Consider the following 17,838-nt stretch of genomic DNA (forward strand, 5'->3'; position numbering starts at 1 on the left):
GTTTTGCAGGCTGAGTACCTCGCCCACAAATTGCCATGAGCATTCCTGCTGAAGTTGGGCCTGTCTTAGCCATTTCTTCTTCCCTCCTCTCTTCCAGTTCCCCTCTCAATTCGCCAACTGCTGAAACATAGCCCGGAGGAAACCGCCTCCTCGCCGCGCGCTGGAGACGGTCCCCAGGTGTCAGTCTTTGTGTCGGGAAAACTTTGAGAGGAAGCGAGGGCGCTGGACAAAGAGAGAAGGCGACGGAGGGCGTTTGCCAGGCAGCCCCGGTGCTCCGAGTTGTCCCCGGGCTCAGCTCACTCTCCGGGTCGCTTTCGATAGCCCAAGCCCAGCCTGCCTAGGCCGGGAGTGGCGGGCTCCCTGATCCCTCCCGGGTGGGAGCCGCCGAGGCAGCTGGCTGGCCGCTGGAGTTAGTGGGAGGAGGCCAGGCGAGGCGCGGAGCAAAGCTGTCAAACTGCGCCGGGAGCCCGGTGCGGGGTGGGGGGAAGGGAGGGGAGAAGAGGAGGAGGGAGGAGAGGGGAGGGGCGGGCAGGAGAGAGAGCGAGCGGGCTCGCCGCGCCTGAGCAACCCCTGTCTGTCGCTCGCTGCCGTTGTCGCCTCGGCCGCCGCCGGCCCGGACTCGCCCAGAGTGCAGGGTGTGTGCCCCGCTGCGCGTGGAGCGCGGAGGCTCCTCCAGCCCCAGCTCCTCGCCCCGGCCCGCGCGCGGGTCCCGGAGGGCGCCGACCCCACCATGCAGCTGCAGTTCCGGAGCTGGATGCTGGCCGCGCTCACGCTGCTTGTGGTCTTCCTCATCTTCGCAGACATCTCGGAGATCGAAGAAGAAATCGGGTAAATAGCCGCCCCGGGCCGGTGCCGCGAGCCCCGGCGGGATCTCTTCCTCCCCGCGGGCTCCGCGCTCCCCATCGGCTTTGTGTGCGCCGCGCCCCCCTGTCGCTCCGCTGGAGGGATGGTGCGGGAGGTTTGGGCTGGGGATGGCAGTGTCAGGGGCTCGGGACGCTTTGGGGAGTGGATGATGGGGGCGCGGCTGCCGAGGGGTGTCCCCGGGCGGGGTGCACGGGCGGCTGTAGCCGCGCGGCGTGGGGAAAGCGGACTCGCCCACCCTGCTCCCTGTCCCCCCGGTCCCTTCCCCTGCGTGTGCGCGCGCGGTGTCGCCGGGGTCGAGGGAGGGCGCCGGGGAGTGTCTCGGGCGGGTAGAAGGACGGAGAGTGGAGGGAGGCAGGAGTTTCTTTGTCTCCGGCTCGGCCGCTTTCTCGCCTTGGCAAAGTGGGCAGGGGGCGCGCGGGGATCTCTGAGCTGGGGGAGGGGAATCCCCTGGCGGGAGCTGAGTAAGGGAGACTCTGCACCGACTCCGAGGTAGGGGAATGTGCTCTACACACACAGGTTCGCACTCACGCCTCCCGCCGGCCAGCCCAGGATCCCGGCGTGGGGGGTTGGCACAACTCAAGGTGTGGCGCGCGGGGCTAGAGACCCGGGCTCTCTGCTGGCTTTGAATGTTCAGCGACGCCCCAGACGACCCTGGGTTGCTGTGCGTTCACAGTAGGCACAGAGAGCCAGAGAGCCTGCCTGAAAGTCTCCTACGCCGCCGCCCGATGGGTTTCAGGGTTCCCAGGAGCGCGCGGTCTCAGCTAGTCCCCATCTCTTCAGAGGTGGGCGGGACCACAACCTCCAGCTGCTCCGGGTTCGGGACTTCTTGGAATACGCTCTCTAAAGGAGCCTGATGTACCATCAAGGTGTCCCATGGGCTGAGGCTGGCGCCCGGCCCTACAGACTTCTGCACGCGGAGCCTGACCCCTGTCCGGAGCCTCCAAAGCGTGGTGGCCATGTAGGCAGCAGGGCTCTAAGGTAGCCACCGCTTTCAGGAAAAGGGTGAGGTCTCATAAAGGGCCGGGCGCGAATCTGATCCTCTGTGGGATTTGTGAGAAGCCAAGTATACAAGCGTCCCGTGCTGCGTGCGCCCCTCCTTTGTCCAACTTCATTATCCACAAGAACAGAGGATGCGCCATGCTGTCAGGCCCCTCCAAAACAGAGAGCGTCCAGAATCCAAGATGCCGAAGCCATAGGGACCCTAACCTGTAGGCAGGTGTTTCTTCCTGCTTTTTGCTTTCGCTCTGACACTACCCCTCTCTGTAACTCAAAATTCATCCTGTGGACTCCATCATGCTTCAAGAGCCCCCTGTCTGCGTCATTCTCCTCATCCTCAGTTTCCCCAAGAACTCCGAGAACTTTCACAACTGTTCAGTTAATACACTATGTGCCGCCAGCTCCTACACACAGACAGGAACAGGCTACTCTTCCATAGCTGTTCTCCTGGTGTGTGGTCAGAGAACCACAGGTCGCAACAGCAATTGGTGAAGTCACATTCTGGGACGATGAAAGACACAGTGATGGAAAGACAGGCCTCCTGCGCTCCCGGGTTTCTGCCTGGCCCAGATCACTGGGTGACCTTTGACAATGAGAAAAGGAAGGACCAGATGTCCACTTGTTCTGTTATAAAAACACATTGCTGCTGCTTCCACGGGCAAGCACCCTTGCTCATCAATTTGCTGAACTTTTTTTTTTTTTTTTTTTACTGAGCATCTTCTATTTGCCAGGGACTTTTAATTTTTAAAATGTAATGAGAAGCTCAGTCACACATAGTGTCTCCCTCTCCTGCCAAAGGCATTTTGAAGCCTCCACTTTCCACAGTCAAATTCTTCCAGCAGGCAATCAGGAGTTTCCAGAGCGGCATTTACATATAGAGTGTGTATTGAAAACTCGGAGCTGGATGCTGTGAGCGTAGTCTCTGTGACTTGTTTCACTTGGGGATCCCGACTTCTTTTTCTTTTGCCCCCTTAGCAAAGAAAGGACTGATCCAAAGGAAGAAAACTGTCACCCAGCCCACACGGACATGGGTTGTCGCACCTTCCCTGGGGACTCGGGCCTTGGGGCTGACGTTTGGCTTGGTCAGTCATCACCACTTTCTGCTAGTTTGATGTAGTTACCTGGGGCCTGTATTGTCTCTGCCACATGATTGGTGTCGATAGCCTAGTTCCATTTTCAGCCAACCCCATCTATGTTTAATACGGGGGGCAGGGAGGGGGGATGAGACTTATATTGCCTTTGCACGGAGAAGGAAAGAACAATCTGGGGCAAGGAGGCTGGAAATCCCACTCGTCGATCTTTCAGCTAAGGAGTGAGGTTTTAACAGTCACTAGTCCTTGGAAACACCTCAGATGTGACTGGCAAGGGCTTGGTGTGGCTCAATGACCCGGCACAGAGACTGGGAGGGAGAGGTGTCAAGAGCACTCTGTCTCCCTCGCCCTGTGCTTTTCAGGATGGTCTGGAATCCCACTCAGGACCACAGTGCTCTTGTACCAGTTCTTGCTACCTGTGCTAGAAAGGATAACAAATCACCCACAGAGAGAACTGTGGTCCTGTCAAAGGAGGGGGGGCCGGTGTTCTGGAAGACAGTAGACAGTGGGATCCTGAGATCTAGTGGTTAGGCAAGAAAGACAGACAGAATGACGTTAGGGATCGGTTTTCCAAGGATTAAGGGATAAACAGTGAAAGAAGCAAGTAAATCACACACACACACACACACACACACACACACACACACAGCCCAGAGACCCATTTTTCTAAAATCTTCAATTCTTTGTTAGAAAATGAGATTTCAGGTTGGTGGCCTCCATGGTCCTAACTTACCAGGGGTAAAGCTCTCTTTTAGAGGCCTTATCTGAGAGACATCTCTTTTTCTGAGGGAGTCTCTTCAAAGTTCCATTCCCGACACTCTTGTTCTCATTCAGCTGGGACTGTACGAAAAAGGAAAACACATGAAAAGACAAATTCTCTGCAAAGCACCCGAGGAGGCCTGCCTGAGAGCAAGGAGCACATTCAAGTTCTGAGTCAGCAGCTGAGCGGGGCTTTCGTGAAGCAGCCACATACCTACCCCGAGCACCTCCTGAGCCTTAACAACAGTTGGCCCGTGTTGTATCAGGCATGTTCAACCTTTAGATAGTGTGGCATGACATTATCATCTGCAAAGTCTACAATATGCTGTCTAGTTACCAAAAAGAACTTGCAAAATAAAAACTTGGGGTATTCTAAATAAGTTTACAATTTTGTGTTGGACTACATTCATAGTTCCCTGGGTGTGCACGGTGCCTGTGAGTTGCAGCTTTGACACACCTACTAGGTAAACTGAGTCATTCTGGTTGTCGCCCGGGCTTTAGTCTTGAGTGTAACACCCGTGAGGGACTGTGGCTCATGGTTGTTATATCTACCACATTGTCCTCACAATTGGCCCGCAGAAGTCATTCAGGAAGTATGAATTTTCCCAGTCCAGCGCAGGTAGGCACACAACATCCTTAGGCAAGGTGGAAGTCCTCAGGCCACAAAGGGCTCCTCCTCTAGAAACAGCTGCCTGTGTTGCTAGTTATGCTTAGTTTGCTGTAATATAAAATATCTAAGCCATACCCTGATGGCTTCTGTGTGAGGCAGCCTTCCACAGATCTACACCTTTGCCGTCCAATACTCTAGTCAACAGATAACCATTATAATCGTAAGAGCACTATAGAACTCTGTTTAAAAGATGAATGAGTGGCTGGTGATCTTAATAACCCTAATCTGGGCCCCAAGGGGGAGGATAATGATGCTTAGCATGAACTGAGTACTCCTGAGCTGAGAGCTATTCTTAGTTGTCCAAGACATTAACATATTCTAGCCTTGTGGCACTCCAATGCCAAGCAACCAGTGGCACCAATAGCGACTGTTCATTGAGCTACTGTGTACCAGGCCCATCCTGACTACCTTGAAGCATCAGTTCACTGACCCATCATCACTCTACCCATCTCCTGGGTAGTGCCGCTCTCCCTAGTTTATCAGGAAGGAAACTGAAGCTGTGAATTAATTTGCTAGTAATGAAACACTTAGTACTTGACCCTAGGTCTACACAGGCCAGAGGTCAGGCAGACTGTGGGCTAAATCTTCTGGAGGTGATAGTTCTCTCATTCTCTTGCAAGCTAGACTCCAATAGCAACTGAATCAGACTTCCCTGATTGTATCCAGGCATCCAGAGCAGGGGTGATTGTGAAGATAGTTAGCAACCGATCCGTCTCTGGCACTGATGCGTTAAAATGGATATCCGAGTGGTCAGAGTTGATGCCATCTAGTACATCATGCCAGGGTCCTAGGACCCTATTAAATGTCCAATCATGTCTGGGAAAGTAACCGAGGAGGCGGGGCTAGCTCTTCTCCTGCCTCTCTGAGCAGGCAATGACCCCTGCCATCCAGGGAAGGCTAAGGTGAAATACACTTCTTAGAGGAGGGGTCTGGGTGGATGCAGAAGAACATGGCCTTGGGCAGTTACATCCTTAGCTCTGTGAGGAGAGTTTGTGTTTATTCAAGGTGGTCCTTTTCGTTGGGGGAGGAGTTCTTTTTTTTTTCCTCCTCCATCCTCATATAGTTCACCCAAGCATAAACACAATTAAAAGATAAAATAGAAGAGAAAGACGTTCTGGTTTTAACTCCCTTGCTCCGAGTCCTTGATGCCAACTGTTCTAGCATCAAATTTAAATTGTAAATAGATATCCTCCGTCTTGGAAACCAATTCAATGCACAAGTCCTCTTTCCCCTTGTAGTGCCGAGTTGCTAGGTTTTAAAACTGTTTAGGTTTTACAAACTGGGAATGGCGAAAAATGGAAATTATAAATACTTGACACAAAGAGTAGGATTCTAGAAAGGATCTCACTTCTTTAAGTAGAGAATGCACAGAGGTGGATATAACCTGGCCACGGCCTCTCTTTCATCCTTCCGTGGCTCTACCTGTTCCGTTCTGTATTGCTTACAAGTTTTTACATTGTTCTATGATGGCCTGTTTCTATACCTTTGCACATGCCGATCCTCCGTTCTGGGACTTCCGGTACACATTAACCTTCCTGCTCCCCCTGCCCCTTCCCAGGTCCCTTTCTCCCCACTGCTCTGCCACCACCTCCTTTGCATCATAGTCCCAGCTCTCTCTCTCTCATCTCTCTCTCTCTCTCTCTCTCTCTCTCTCTCTCTCTCTCTCTCTCTCTCTCTCTCATCTCTCTCTCTCTCTCTCTCATCTCTCTCTCTCTCTCTCTCTCTCTCTCTCTCTCACTCACTCTCTCTCTCTCACTCACTCTCTGCCTTAGTTGCTCCTCCCGTATGCACCTTGAGTATCCCATCATGTCAGCACCCTATGAAGACAGAGTTCACAGTTGCGTTTTATTTATCCCATGGCCCCAGCTCCTTCTGAGAATTACATGGTCCAGAAATTCCCGACCTTTTGACGTTGCAAAATGGCATTGCCATCTACAAGTTCACCCTCAAGATCGAGGGTGATCCCCCACTTAATCAAGTTACCAAAACAAGTTACTTTTAAAAAAATTGTCATGTTTTTAGTTAGTGTACTAGTTTGTCATGAGCTGCATTCATAGCTATCCTGGGGTGCATGTGGCCCAGGGCCCCAAGCTGGAAATACCTGGTAGATAATGAAGCCCGTGAAGTATCTTTTGAATGCACAAACTCAGGCTTAGGGTTTAGCAAAGTCAGGTCCTAGTCTCTCTGTCTCAAAATATCCCCACTGTTCAACCAACAGTTAAACACCCCCACTTGATGAGAAAGCCATGGCGTTTCTGCCATGTGCGGCATGAAGGGTACAGCCGGGGAAGGACACTGGAAGGGACATCTTTGACACACGGCCCACATAGGAATGCAAGGTCCCGCCCTGCGTGGACTATCTCCAAATGTTCTTTATGGGTACTGGAAAGTAGTGCTTGTATTTTTAAAACGCTGTCGAACGAGGGGATTGTGATGACCCGTCAAGGCTGGGGATGCTGCACGGATCTAGATAAGCTCAGGAGGATCAGATCTCACAGCTGCCTGGAGCAAAACTGAGTTAGACAGGCAGATGGCAGGATAGCAGGAACTCCACAGCCCAGTGAGCCCGTGGCTGTCTCCTTCTTGGGGGGAGGGAGTCATGGAGACAGGTCCCTCCCTAGAGGTCAGCCAGAGGGACGTCCCCAGTGGCTGCCTTCCTGCCTGTCTTGGTATCTCTGCTGTGCTAGTCTCGTCCTTAAGCGTTGAGATTAGTCACTCTCTTAGGTGGCAGCTGGGCTGGTTTTAAATTCTCCCCAGTTGCCCGCAATTCATCACCCAGCCAGGAGGCTGTCCAGTGTCCTGACGGGACCTGTTTGTCCCTGAATTTGCTCAGCTTCAGCTGTCACCTACTTCACAGTAGCTTGGAGAGAATGGCTTCAGCCGAGGAGAGCAGAGCGCGTCTGCACTTACACACAGGCAGCTGCGTTCCTCCTGACACACTCACGAGCACTTGGGGGAGCTGATTTGTTTCCCTGGAAAATCCTGCATCACGCCTTGCTTGCTGTGTGAGTTGTAAATCTGCATTGCAAGAGGGAGGCTCTCCACTCTGTCGAGGGGATTTCCCTGTGCTTTCTTGCTGTTGTAGAAGGAACTCAGCGTTTTGCTCTACTCTCCTGCTCCCCCGCGGCCCCCCCCCCAGCTTCAGGGATGCAATTTCTGCTCCTGTAGCTTCCTAATTCATAGCTTGGCGATCCAGTTGACACCCCCCTGACCAATGGTCCCCCAAATGCTGATGTGTAGAAAGGACAAAGGATATAAAAGGGAAAAAATAAAAAAGGAAGATAAAGCTCACCAGAAGAGTTAGGCAGTTTCCAATTACCAGCTGCCCTTGCCATTGCTACTGAGAGGACCACCCTTTGAAGAAAGTCTTGGTAGATGGCCCAGTAAGCCTCTTCTTTGGCCAAACATATTGGGAACTAATGCCTGCCAAGTCCAGTTTTTGTTTGTTTGTTTGTTTTTGTCTTGTTTTGTTTTTGATGTTACCAGCTTTTAAAATCTTATATTCTGGGATCTAGTTCCTAAAGGTTTAGGGTGGGAACCACATTGGAAGACGCAGCCTCCCTCCATGCACAGTTTTTTGTTTTTTTTTTTTCTCCAGGGAAAGGTGCCAATAGACAGTAAGGACAAAGTCAGATAACTAAGCCTCACAGCAATCTGATAAGGTTGATGGCATGATTATTCCCATTGCACAGGTGAGGAGACTGAGGCACAGAGTCGTCAAGTAATTCATCTGGCGTCACACAGCTAGCAAAGTGCAGAAGCAAGATCTGAACCCAGGCCCCAGAGGACAAGAACTTTGCAATAGTGATGCATTAAGTGGCGTCCAGTAAGGAAATGGGCATGCTCTTGTCTCCAAAACATCAAGGTCTGTGTGAGTGAGGACTATGCAGATGCAGCAATGCTGGGTGGGGGGGCTTTCAGGGGTGGTGTGCTGGAGCCCAGGACATAATAGGTCACGACAGCTGAAAAGATCCACACAGAATGGGGGCGGGCAGCTTCAAAACACCACTACCCTTGCCTTCCCCCTAGCAGCCTTCTGCTCCAAGCTGCTCCCATCGGGATGGCTCAGGAAGGTGTTTGTTAGGGGAGGAGGGAGAGAGGGGAAGAGGAAGACTGACTCACTGAAGGAAGAGGAAGCAAGGCACACGAGGAAGGCCTGGAAGAATTTTCTTCTGGAGAAGAACAGAAAGGCTCACACTGCCAGCTGCCCCAGGCCAGTGAAGCCATGTAAGGAGAGAAGGACCGACAGCTCATGGGGAAAAGCTGGGTTGCAGCAGGGAGATGGCTCATCCCAGGGAGCCCCATTTCCAGGGCCTGACACCTCTGAGAGCTCACTTTGGTAGCCTCACTAAGTACCCCAGTTGTATACTGTTTGCCCATCTGCAGTACGTAATAAAGGCTCAGAGAGGTCCCAGGACTTCCTGTGACCGCACAGCAAGAAAAAGGGGAGCTGTGTTTTTCCGGCCCTGGCCTAGGCTCACTGCTCCCAGCTACCTTTTGGAACTTACCACCCTTCTAATCTTGCACTGGACCTCCTACACTCTGTTCCATTTTCTGTGCCACAGTGCAGGTTTGTAAAACGATACTGGAAACTTCTGAGTCTGTAGGAGGGACTCGGGGACAATCTGTGATCTAGCACCGCGGTGACTTCACTGGGGTCTGGCGGTTCAGCCGAGGCTGGGGAAAGGGCAGACACACCTGGACGCTGCCCAGTAAGACCTGAGTAGTTGCTGTCGGGTTTCCTAATCTCTAGTTTCTAGGCTAAGAGTGTTGGCCTCCCTCGGGGGAGCGATACCTAGGGTAACTCACACCTTCTTTCATGGCATGTGCCAGGATAGTTTAAATAATAGAGGCAGAAGCATATGGTGTCTGGAGAGAGTGAGCCTGACTGGGCAGGTGGCTTTGGCTTGCTGTTTCTGTACGTCACAGAGGCTCTCTAAGTGCATGCTTGGGACTTGACATCAAGTGAACTGTGCAAGATGTCCAAGCTAATGTCGTAAGCAAAACGTTTATCTATGAGAAGCAAAAAGAAAAGTGAGAGGAACTGAAGTCATGTTGTCTGTGTCTGGACATGCTTACAGAAGGCCTCCCAAAAAAGATTCTAGATGGGTGTGGAAACAGCCATGGCTTACAGCCCTTTCCACAGCCTACCCATGCGGTCAACTGTGGCTCTAACCCCACGGAGTGAGGACTTGGGTTTTCATATAAATCTCTTCCTGATGCCACCCAGAGCCTTACTTCTACACTAGGTTCTTGCTGGAGCCGTACTCACTTCCCGTGATGCAGTTCACCAGGCTCCACCTTTATACCAACAAGGAGCTATTATTGGGTGGTGGAAATGCTAACCTCTGGTGAAACACTTACTACCTATGTGCCCTCAAGCAAATGTCCCCCTTTTCTGAACCTCAGTTTCCTAAGCCACAGTCTCCTCATGATGATGCAAACTACAAACACGGGATATAAAATGCTGCTGCCATCATGGAAAGCAGGAGAGTCCCTCCCAAAACCCTAACACAGATTCCATGCTAGCCAATCTAGCAATCTCACTTACGGGTATACATAAAACAAAACAAAAGAAAAGAGGGCTTGGAGAGATGGCTCAGTGTTTGAGACCACTGGCAGTTCTTCCAGAGACCTCAGGTTCGAGTCCCAGCACCCACATGCCAGCTTACAGCCATCTCCAACTCCAGTTCTAGAAGATCCGATTCCCTTTTCTGACCTCTATGGGTTAACACACATGTGGTACACAGACATCTACGCAAACAAAACACTCAAACACATAAAAGAAAAATAAATAAAATCACCTAAAACTTTATAAAAATTGAAAGCCAAGACTCAAACAGATAGTTGTACAATAATACCACTGTTCACAGAAGCGTCGGTCACAATAGGCAAAAGGTAGGAGCAGCTCATATCCATTGACAGATGAATGGATGGCCAAAATGTGTTTCACATGTATAATGAAATACACTCGGCCTTAAAAATGAATAAACTTCTAACACATGCTCCATTGGACATAAATGAACCTTGATGCCATTAAAATAAGTGAAATAATGCAGTCACAAAGAGACAGCCAGAACTCGATTCCTCCTCCAGGAGCTTCCTAGACCAGCCAGATTCTCAACAGGATGGTGGTTGCCACAGTCGGCGGCCTGCGAGGGGAGAAAAAGGAGTTACTATTTAACAAATGGAAAGTTTCTGTTTTGCAAGATGAGAAGAGTTCTATAGAGGGATGGTGGTGAGGATCACACAGGAATCAGAAATGGATGAAACGCCACTGAACAAGTTTAAACAAGTTTAAAATGACAAGATGTCGCACGTGTTTTACTACAGTTTTTGAAAACACACACACACACACACACACACACACACACACACACACACACACAAATGAAAGAATGCCTGGCAGGTGCTCAGGCGTATTGGTTTATTTTAAGAGCACGGGGTGGTTTTAACAAAGCAACATCAATGAAAGTATTATTTTATTTAGAAAGTAATATGATGCCAAGAAGCATGGGAGGGAGACGATAATGGGGGAGAGAGAGGGAGTGCCAGAAACAGGGAATTAGAAAATGCACACCATGGCTGATCATGAGTGTGTTTTGATAGGCTTGCTGAATGGGAAGTACAAGCACGTGCTTTTCTGTGTGGCCATTGTGTAAATACTTGCTGGCTTACCTGCCTGTCTAAATTCAGTGGAGGCAGGTCTCTGGGGTCCCCTAAACACTCAAGTCCATGGAAGGCACAGTGCAATGGTAGAGGATGTAGGGAGCCCAAGGCTGCTCAGACCCCTTCCAACACCCTGTCCAGCTTCCTTCTCTCCCTTGCTCTATCTTCTGCAGGGGGGTAGTCTTGAAATTGCCCCCCTTTTGACTCAAGAGTGAACTCAACAAGCCCCAGACCTCTCATTTTCTGATTTGACAACCATAAAACTAGGAAAATTGGAGTCCCGTGGTCTCTTTCTTGTCAGGCTCACACCATGCAGTACCTGCAAGAAAATGGGAATCTGCAGTTGATATGGTTTCTGGGAGGTATTAAGTCCATAAAATGACCCTCAAACTTGAAAGAGCATCCTCAAAGGCTTGTCCAAACCAGATCGCCAAGCCCCACTCCAGAGGTCCTAAGGCCTAAGAATTTGCATCCAGAAGATCCTGTCACCACTAGGTCCTCTGAAGAATTGAGAGACACTGGGCTAAGGTCTCTTTCCTCGAAGTGTGGTCCTTAGACCACCAACTCTGGACATCATCTGGAGGTCTGGAAGACATGCTGAATCTCAGGCCTGCTAAGTCTGTGTCCGCCTTATACGAAGGGCCAAGGTGATGCGCACACACACCCTGCTGGTGGGAACATAGTCACATACCCCAAACTGCATGTGCCCAAGTGGCTCCCTAAGACTGTAATGGAGCTGAACAATAATGTGCCTTTCCTATGTCTGGATAAACAAATGCATACCACTGAGTGAAGTTGTCTGTAGTACACCATATAGAAACCTGGGGTTCGGTCTTAGGAGCAACAGGCCGGAGCATACAGTCAGCAGACAGAGGCCTGCACCACCCACCCGTGTTTGCAAGGACACTTGGTGGCATTCACACAACATCCCTTAATGATGTATTTCTGCAGACGTGTTCCTGTCACTAAAGGATGCATGAGCATAACTGCTCTCCCTGCCTTCTGTAGTGACCCTGGCCCTACTCACCAGGGAGAATTTGTCTATGGATCTCTGCCCAAAACAGGGTTGCCCTACTGATGTGCCAGTGACTCTCCAATGGATGTTTAAAAAAAAAAAAAAACTCATTACGGACGCAAGTGGGATGCCCATATTTATACGAAGAGCTCTTTGTGTAGTTGACACATTTATTGTAAAAACATTGCAAGAGATACTGGGGAGATGGGCAAACTGCTCGTCACACAAGCTCGAGGACCTGAGTTCGAATCCCCAGGACCTATGTAAAGCTAGGTGCAGTAGCACACACCTCTGATCCCAATTCTGCTACAGCGAGAGATAGGAGAGATAGGAGAATCTCCAGAAAGAAACTCGCAGGCCAGGGGTATGTATTAGCAAACAACAAAAAGACCAGCTCAAATACGGTTGAAAGTGAAGACCAATGCCCAAGGTTGTCCTCTGACCTCCATAGGTGTGCTATGGCGAACACACACTCACACACACACACACACACACACACACACTCATACACTCATACACACATATACACACACTCATACACACACACACATACACACACACCCTCATACACACATACACACACATACACACACACACACACACACACACACACACACACACACACACACCCTGCAAGAGCAATTTGATGCACGGGTAACTGAAACCCAAATACAGTAATAGCTTCATAAAGCCAGAAAAGGGACCTGAAATTTTTCAGTCTAGCTGGCTGTGTTCCTGGGCCATGAGGTAAAGCCAGAAGGAATCTTTGCTGAAGGTTGGCCTGACATAGGACTCTAAAGAGGCTCCAGTGCGTCTAGACACAGCCTTGACCTAGGCCTGCAGTACCAGATGGAAATTTCTGGAGAAGCTGGACAGTAAAGCACTCCTCAGCTTCACTGAGCCCTCTGGTGAGCTGGTTGGCTGTGATCATTCAAATGGCAAATGGCCTTGCTTCGCAGTTGGCACGTGCAATAATAGTTCTTCCAGAGGTCTGGGGGTTCTTCGGCAGATTTGGTGGCCTGCCCAGCCTGTAGTCTAGTTCCAAACACCACTGTCAGGAATGGAGAGGGGAGGCCTCTAGGGGTGATGGAGGCTAAGTATAGGGGAGCCTTTTAAAACCCATCTGCTCTTCCTGATAAAGAGAGCCCCTGAGCAGGACGGCAGCCAAGAATTTAATTGTATTTATTCTTGCTATTACCTTCTATTTAGGGCAAGGGATATTGGTAGTCTATTTATGGTAGTGATATAAAGATGTCTTTTGTGATAAATTCATTTCAGTTTTTGAGTCAACTTAAAGACGAGTGTTAAGTCAATGAAGTTGAGTTAGCAAAATACATCAGGGTAGACCCAGAAAAATGTTGTGGTTGATGTGTGACGTGCCATCTGATTTCTTCCCAATGGCATTACCCACCCCAAAAGTGGCAAAGCCAAAACAACTCCTTGAGGAACGTCTATACAGAGTGAGTTAATACTCCAGAAAGACTCCTCATTACAGAAATGATCCATTCACTGTACTTGGGAAGTTGCCTAGTACCCAGTGGAAGACTCTTCCCAGGAAACAGTCATACAGGTGATTTAAACAGTGGTGTGTGAGTGTGTGTGTGTGTGTGTGTGTGTGTGTGTGTGCTCATGGGTACACTCATGCAAGCTCCAACCACCACCACCCTCCGAGGCAGTCCCATCTGGACAAGAGGGAGGTTAGGATGAGTTAGGTCTAAGTGGACCTCCCTGTCTCTGCAACACTACCAGGCCAACGCGAGCTCACATTCCTCTGGAATGCCCTGCCTCTCTTGGGTACCACTTCATATCTATTGTATGGCATTTTCATGGCTGCTACATAGTAGCTCACCGAGAGACAGGACCATTTCAGATTTGTGCTTTGTTGACCTTCCAGCTCCTTATCCGGTGCCTGCCAGAGAATATGTCTTGTTTGGAAAACCCAGGAAAGAATGGGGAAGGCAGAGAAAGAATGAGGAGGGAGCTAATTCCCCAAGGGAGGCCCAGAAAGGCCCTGTCAAATACATTCTGGGATCCTTTAAATACCTCTTTCTGTTGCCAGTGAAGAGGAAACCTGCAAGGTATTGCGTGGAGCTCTGCAATCATCTGATATGAAACCCACAGTTACTATTTGAAGGTGAGATGCCCCCAGCAGACTCGTGTGTTAATTATGTGGTCCACAGCTAGTGGCACTATTTGGGGAGGTAACAGAAACCTTAAGAAGTACAGTCGACCTGGAGGCATGCCTTCGATGGGTCTACCCAGTGCCCAGTCCCTTCCTCACTCTCTGCTTCCTGTCCGCCCTGAAGGGAAGAGGCTCTGCACTTCCTGCTCCCGCGACCAGGATGTTCTGCAGAAGCACCTGGGCCAAGCTGTGGACTGAACCCCTCAGAGAGTGTGAGCAAAATACATCTTTTCTTCTTTATTTGTTAGGTATTTTGTTCACAACACAACAAAGCCAATTAGGACACAGATTGAATCCTGTCTTATTACTATAGTAAACCTACTCACTCCCAATTCCAAGAAGAAAGATCAGCCCACAGATGAAGTTAGTATTCCTAACTGGCTGCTTCCTGGTTCCACATGGCCGTCATATACAGAAACCAGAAGATTGGAGGGATGCGGCCAGAATTGGGAATCAGGCTGGCTCCTGGCAGGCTGAGATCCAGCTGATAACAAGAAGATTAACAGAGGTCCACAACCTCCTCAATCCTGAAGCATAGAAGAGGGTTTTTAAATCAATGCTGGCCAGGCTGGCTTAATGGTATCTAATCTTGCCTTTTGAAGCTCAGATTTTTGGGAGTTGAGATCTATTGAGATAAAATAGAATAAAGCGTGTTGGGTTTTAGATTTTTTAGACTTCATCTGAGTCTCATTGTGCACTGTTGTTTTTATTTTCTTAGAAGCAGGCAGGGATTAGCCTCGCTCCATCTGCATGAGGGGTGGTCTATTTTTATTCTTTCATCTCCCACTAGAAGGAATACATGTCTGTGTTAGCTTGTCTCTGTGTACCCAGCACATGGCTCTGTAAATGTCCAGTGACTATTTTTCAAATGCAGTATCTCAGAGAAACCAGTGAGGACAATGTACCCCTAGCCTCTCTTCTGGGAAAAGAAAAAAAAAAAAGAAAAAATCTATTTCTGATCAGGTGTGCACACAGCAGCCTCACTGGGCACTCACGTTATTCCTGGATGAAAGCGTTGGGTCAACTCCCTAGTACCTGCTTTCTGTGACAGTTCTACAAGCTTTAAGGCGTCATCACACAGTTGTGTGTGTACTATGCACATGACCCACTGCACCCAGGTACTTATAAGGTCTGTGCTAGACGCTAGTGCAGAGGTGGACACATCCCCAATGAGGTGCTCAAGGGAACTGTAGTCTGGTTGAGCAGAGCTTTTGTATGATAAAGAGGCATGTGTCTGGAGGGGAGCCTTCAGAGTTCTGGATTCTGGCTGTAGACTTGCAGGCTGCCTCAGTGGCAGGCCCTTGCTTCTCAGGGCCTCAGTTTCCCTATCTGTACAACACTGACTAGATAAAGTCATGGGTCTTTCCTGGTTCCGGATCCTCAAAATTGGGTGATTACCACAGAGACTTTCCCTGGAATAGGGTTTAGACTCACTGGAGGTAGCTAGGTCCTTTGTTGTGCTTCCAGATGTTTTACCCTGAAGGCTAGAATGGTGCAGTAAATAGATTCTGATCTATTTTCACCTCTTACCTGCTCCACATAGAAAGGTAGAGGGCAGAAGAGTTGGGGAGGGCCATGTAAGGAAAAAGAAAATCAAACTAGCTACCATGTCTACACTGTACCAACTATTGCATGTGACACTTTTTCATCTCAGAGAAACATCTTCAAAGATTTGCAAGCTGGGGGTCCATCAACTCCTATTCCCCCTACCACTCAGTGTCACTGGAGAAAACATTGTATTACAGCAGGATTAGCGTTCTTGATAAATAATGGCCAACTTACCACAATTCAGCAAAGTACATGGGTGTGTGTAGCTAGATGCAGAAAAAGCTCCCACGACACACAGCTGAATCTGATGATCTGGGAAGCCTTCATCATTGCCGACAAAGGGCCTGTGCCTGTGGTCTGCCATCAGTCTAGTTGTAACCCCTGACCTTGGAGGTGAATGCTCCTGTGTTAAAATAAATAAATGATTTTAAACAGACACTTTGGTTCGGAGGAAGTGAGATGCTTTGGCTAAGGAACCAGAAGCCCTAGGGAATCTGTAGTAGATCTTAGGTGCTCTGTGAACCCTGAACCCCTTCAAATGACAGGCACAGGATCCATATGTTTCAAAGGATTCTCGAAGAAAAAGGAACCACTGGGGACCCCTGAAGTGCTTCGAACAACTAAAGACTGAGCCAGCAAAGAGCAGTTTACTAGGGGGCGGGGAAAGCAAAGGAGCCGAGAGGACCACCCACACTACCAATGGGAGTTGCAGTGTGGAGGGTCTACCCTGGGGTGGTTTCCATGCAAAGACAGGAAGGGTGAGAAAATGGTCCCTCCCCTCCAAAAAAAAAAAAAAAACCTGATAGCTCTGCAGCTTCCCCCAGGGACTGTCAGTAATGACTGAGCCTGGGGTGGCTCAGGCATGGAGAGAGGAAGCTGTTCTGTATGGCTCCTTGGCGGGTTTGGTTTCACTCCTGCTCATTTTAGACAGAGGTCTCCATCTGTATGGTAGTGAAGGTGGGTGGACTAGAACCAAGTCAATGGCACCAGTGAAACAGCCAGACAAATGAATCAGTTCACCAGTTATTAGAGCAAACCACCTCCTTATTAGTACAGCTACAACAATCATAAAATGTGCCTAACTTGTCCATAGTCCCCTAAGTGGTGAGAGCCAGGGGCTGATTGGTTTGCATTTTGGAGAGCAGGCAGGGCTGAGAATAAAGCAATTTTGCATGAGGCGGTGATGAAAACCACTAGGGTAGGTGAGTCTCTGGAGTAGCAGAGGCTCCAGGAGTGAGCCTTGGTCTTTGGCTTCACTTGGAGAGTCAGAGCAGAAGCCAGGTGGCAGAGGCCATGGGAAGAAAGGGTAGCCAATGAAGTGAGGAGAGGACAAGAGAGCAAGGGAAGCATGCTGCCAGTGTGTGCATCCCTGAAAGATGAGGGTGCTCAGGGCCCTTGCTTGGGCTTGCTCATCATCAAGTGTGGAGACTTTGAGAGACCACTTTGCTTAGCATGGTGGGGTGGAAGGAGATTCTACAGACAACAGATTCACCAGCGGTTTGAAAAGGAAGGAGAAAGCAGGAGACAGAAGATGGGAAATATTCTACAAATAAAAAGTGGATTTCCAAAGAAGCCAGGCTGAGGAGAAGGTTCAGTGAGTAAAGCCCTTGCCAGGCAAGTGTAAGGACCTGAGTTCAAATCCTCAGAACTCATATGTCTTACTTAGATCCAGTGGTCAACTTGACATAGCCTAGGGTCATCTGAGTGGAACGCCTTGATCAAGGAATTGCTTTTAGGTTAGATTGGCCTCTGGGTGTGGTGAAATTTTATCTGTGCTCTAACAAATAAAGCTTGCCTGGAGAACAGAGGGCAGAGCTAAGCCACTAGTTAACCATCGAGGCCAGGCAGCGGTGGCACACACCTTTATTCCCAGCGCTCTGGAGGAGGAAACGGGAAGTGATAAGGAGGGGCAGAGACAGGAGCTCGGCCTCTTTCAGGCTGAGGAGTTGGTGAGGTAAGAAGAGGTGGCTGTGGCTTGCTCCTTTGTCTCTCTGATCTCTCAGCATTTACCCCAATATCTGGCTCCAAGTTTTCATTATTAAGA

The 17,838-nt window shown here is 49.6% G+C and overlaps 1 protein-coding gene across 1 annotated transcript in view; it reads left to right on the top strand.

Moving 5' to 3' along the window:
- The first annotated feature begins 588 nt into the window (after nucleotides 1-588).
- Nucleotides 589-17,838, top strand: part of St8sia2 (ST8 alpha-N-acetyl-neuraminide alpha-2,8-sialyltransferase 2) — a 74,684-nt gene continuing 57,434 nt past the window's right edge. Inside the window, exon 1 of the mRNA XM_028893297.2 lies at nucleotides 589-828. Coding sequence (XP_028749130.1) covers nucleotides 731-828 — 98 coding nt within the window. The 5' untranslated portion in view covers nucleotides 589-730. The remainder of the gene's footprint in view (nucleotides 829-17,838) is intronic.

The sequence above is a fragment of the Peromyscus leucopus genome, chromosome 1 (assembly GCF_004664715.2).
Source record: "Peromyscus leucopus breed LL Stock chromosome 1, UCI_PerLeu_2.1, whole genome shotgun sequence".
Taxonomy (NCBI): Eukaryota; Metazoa; Chordata; class Mammalia; order Rodentia; family Cricetidae; genus Peromyscus; species Peromyscus leucopus.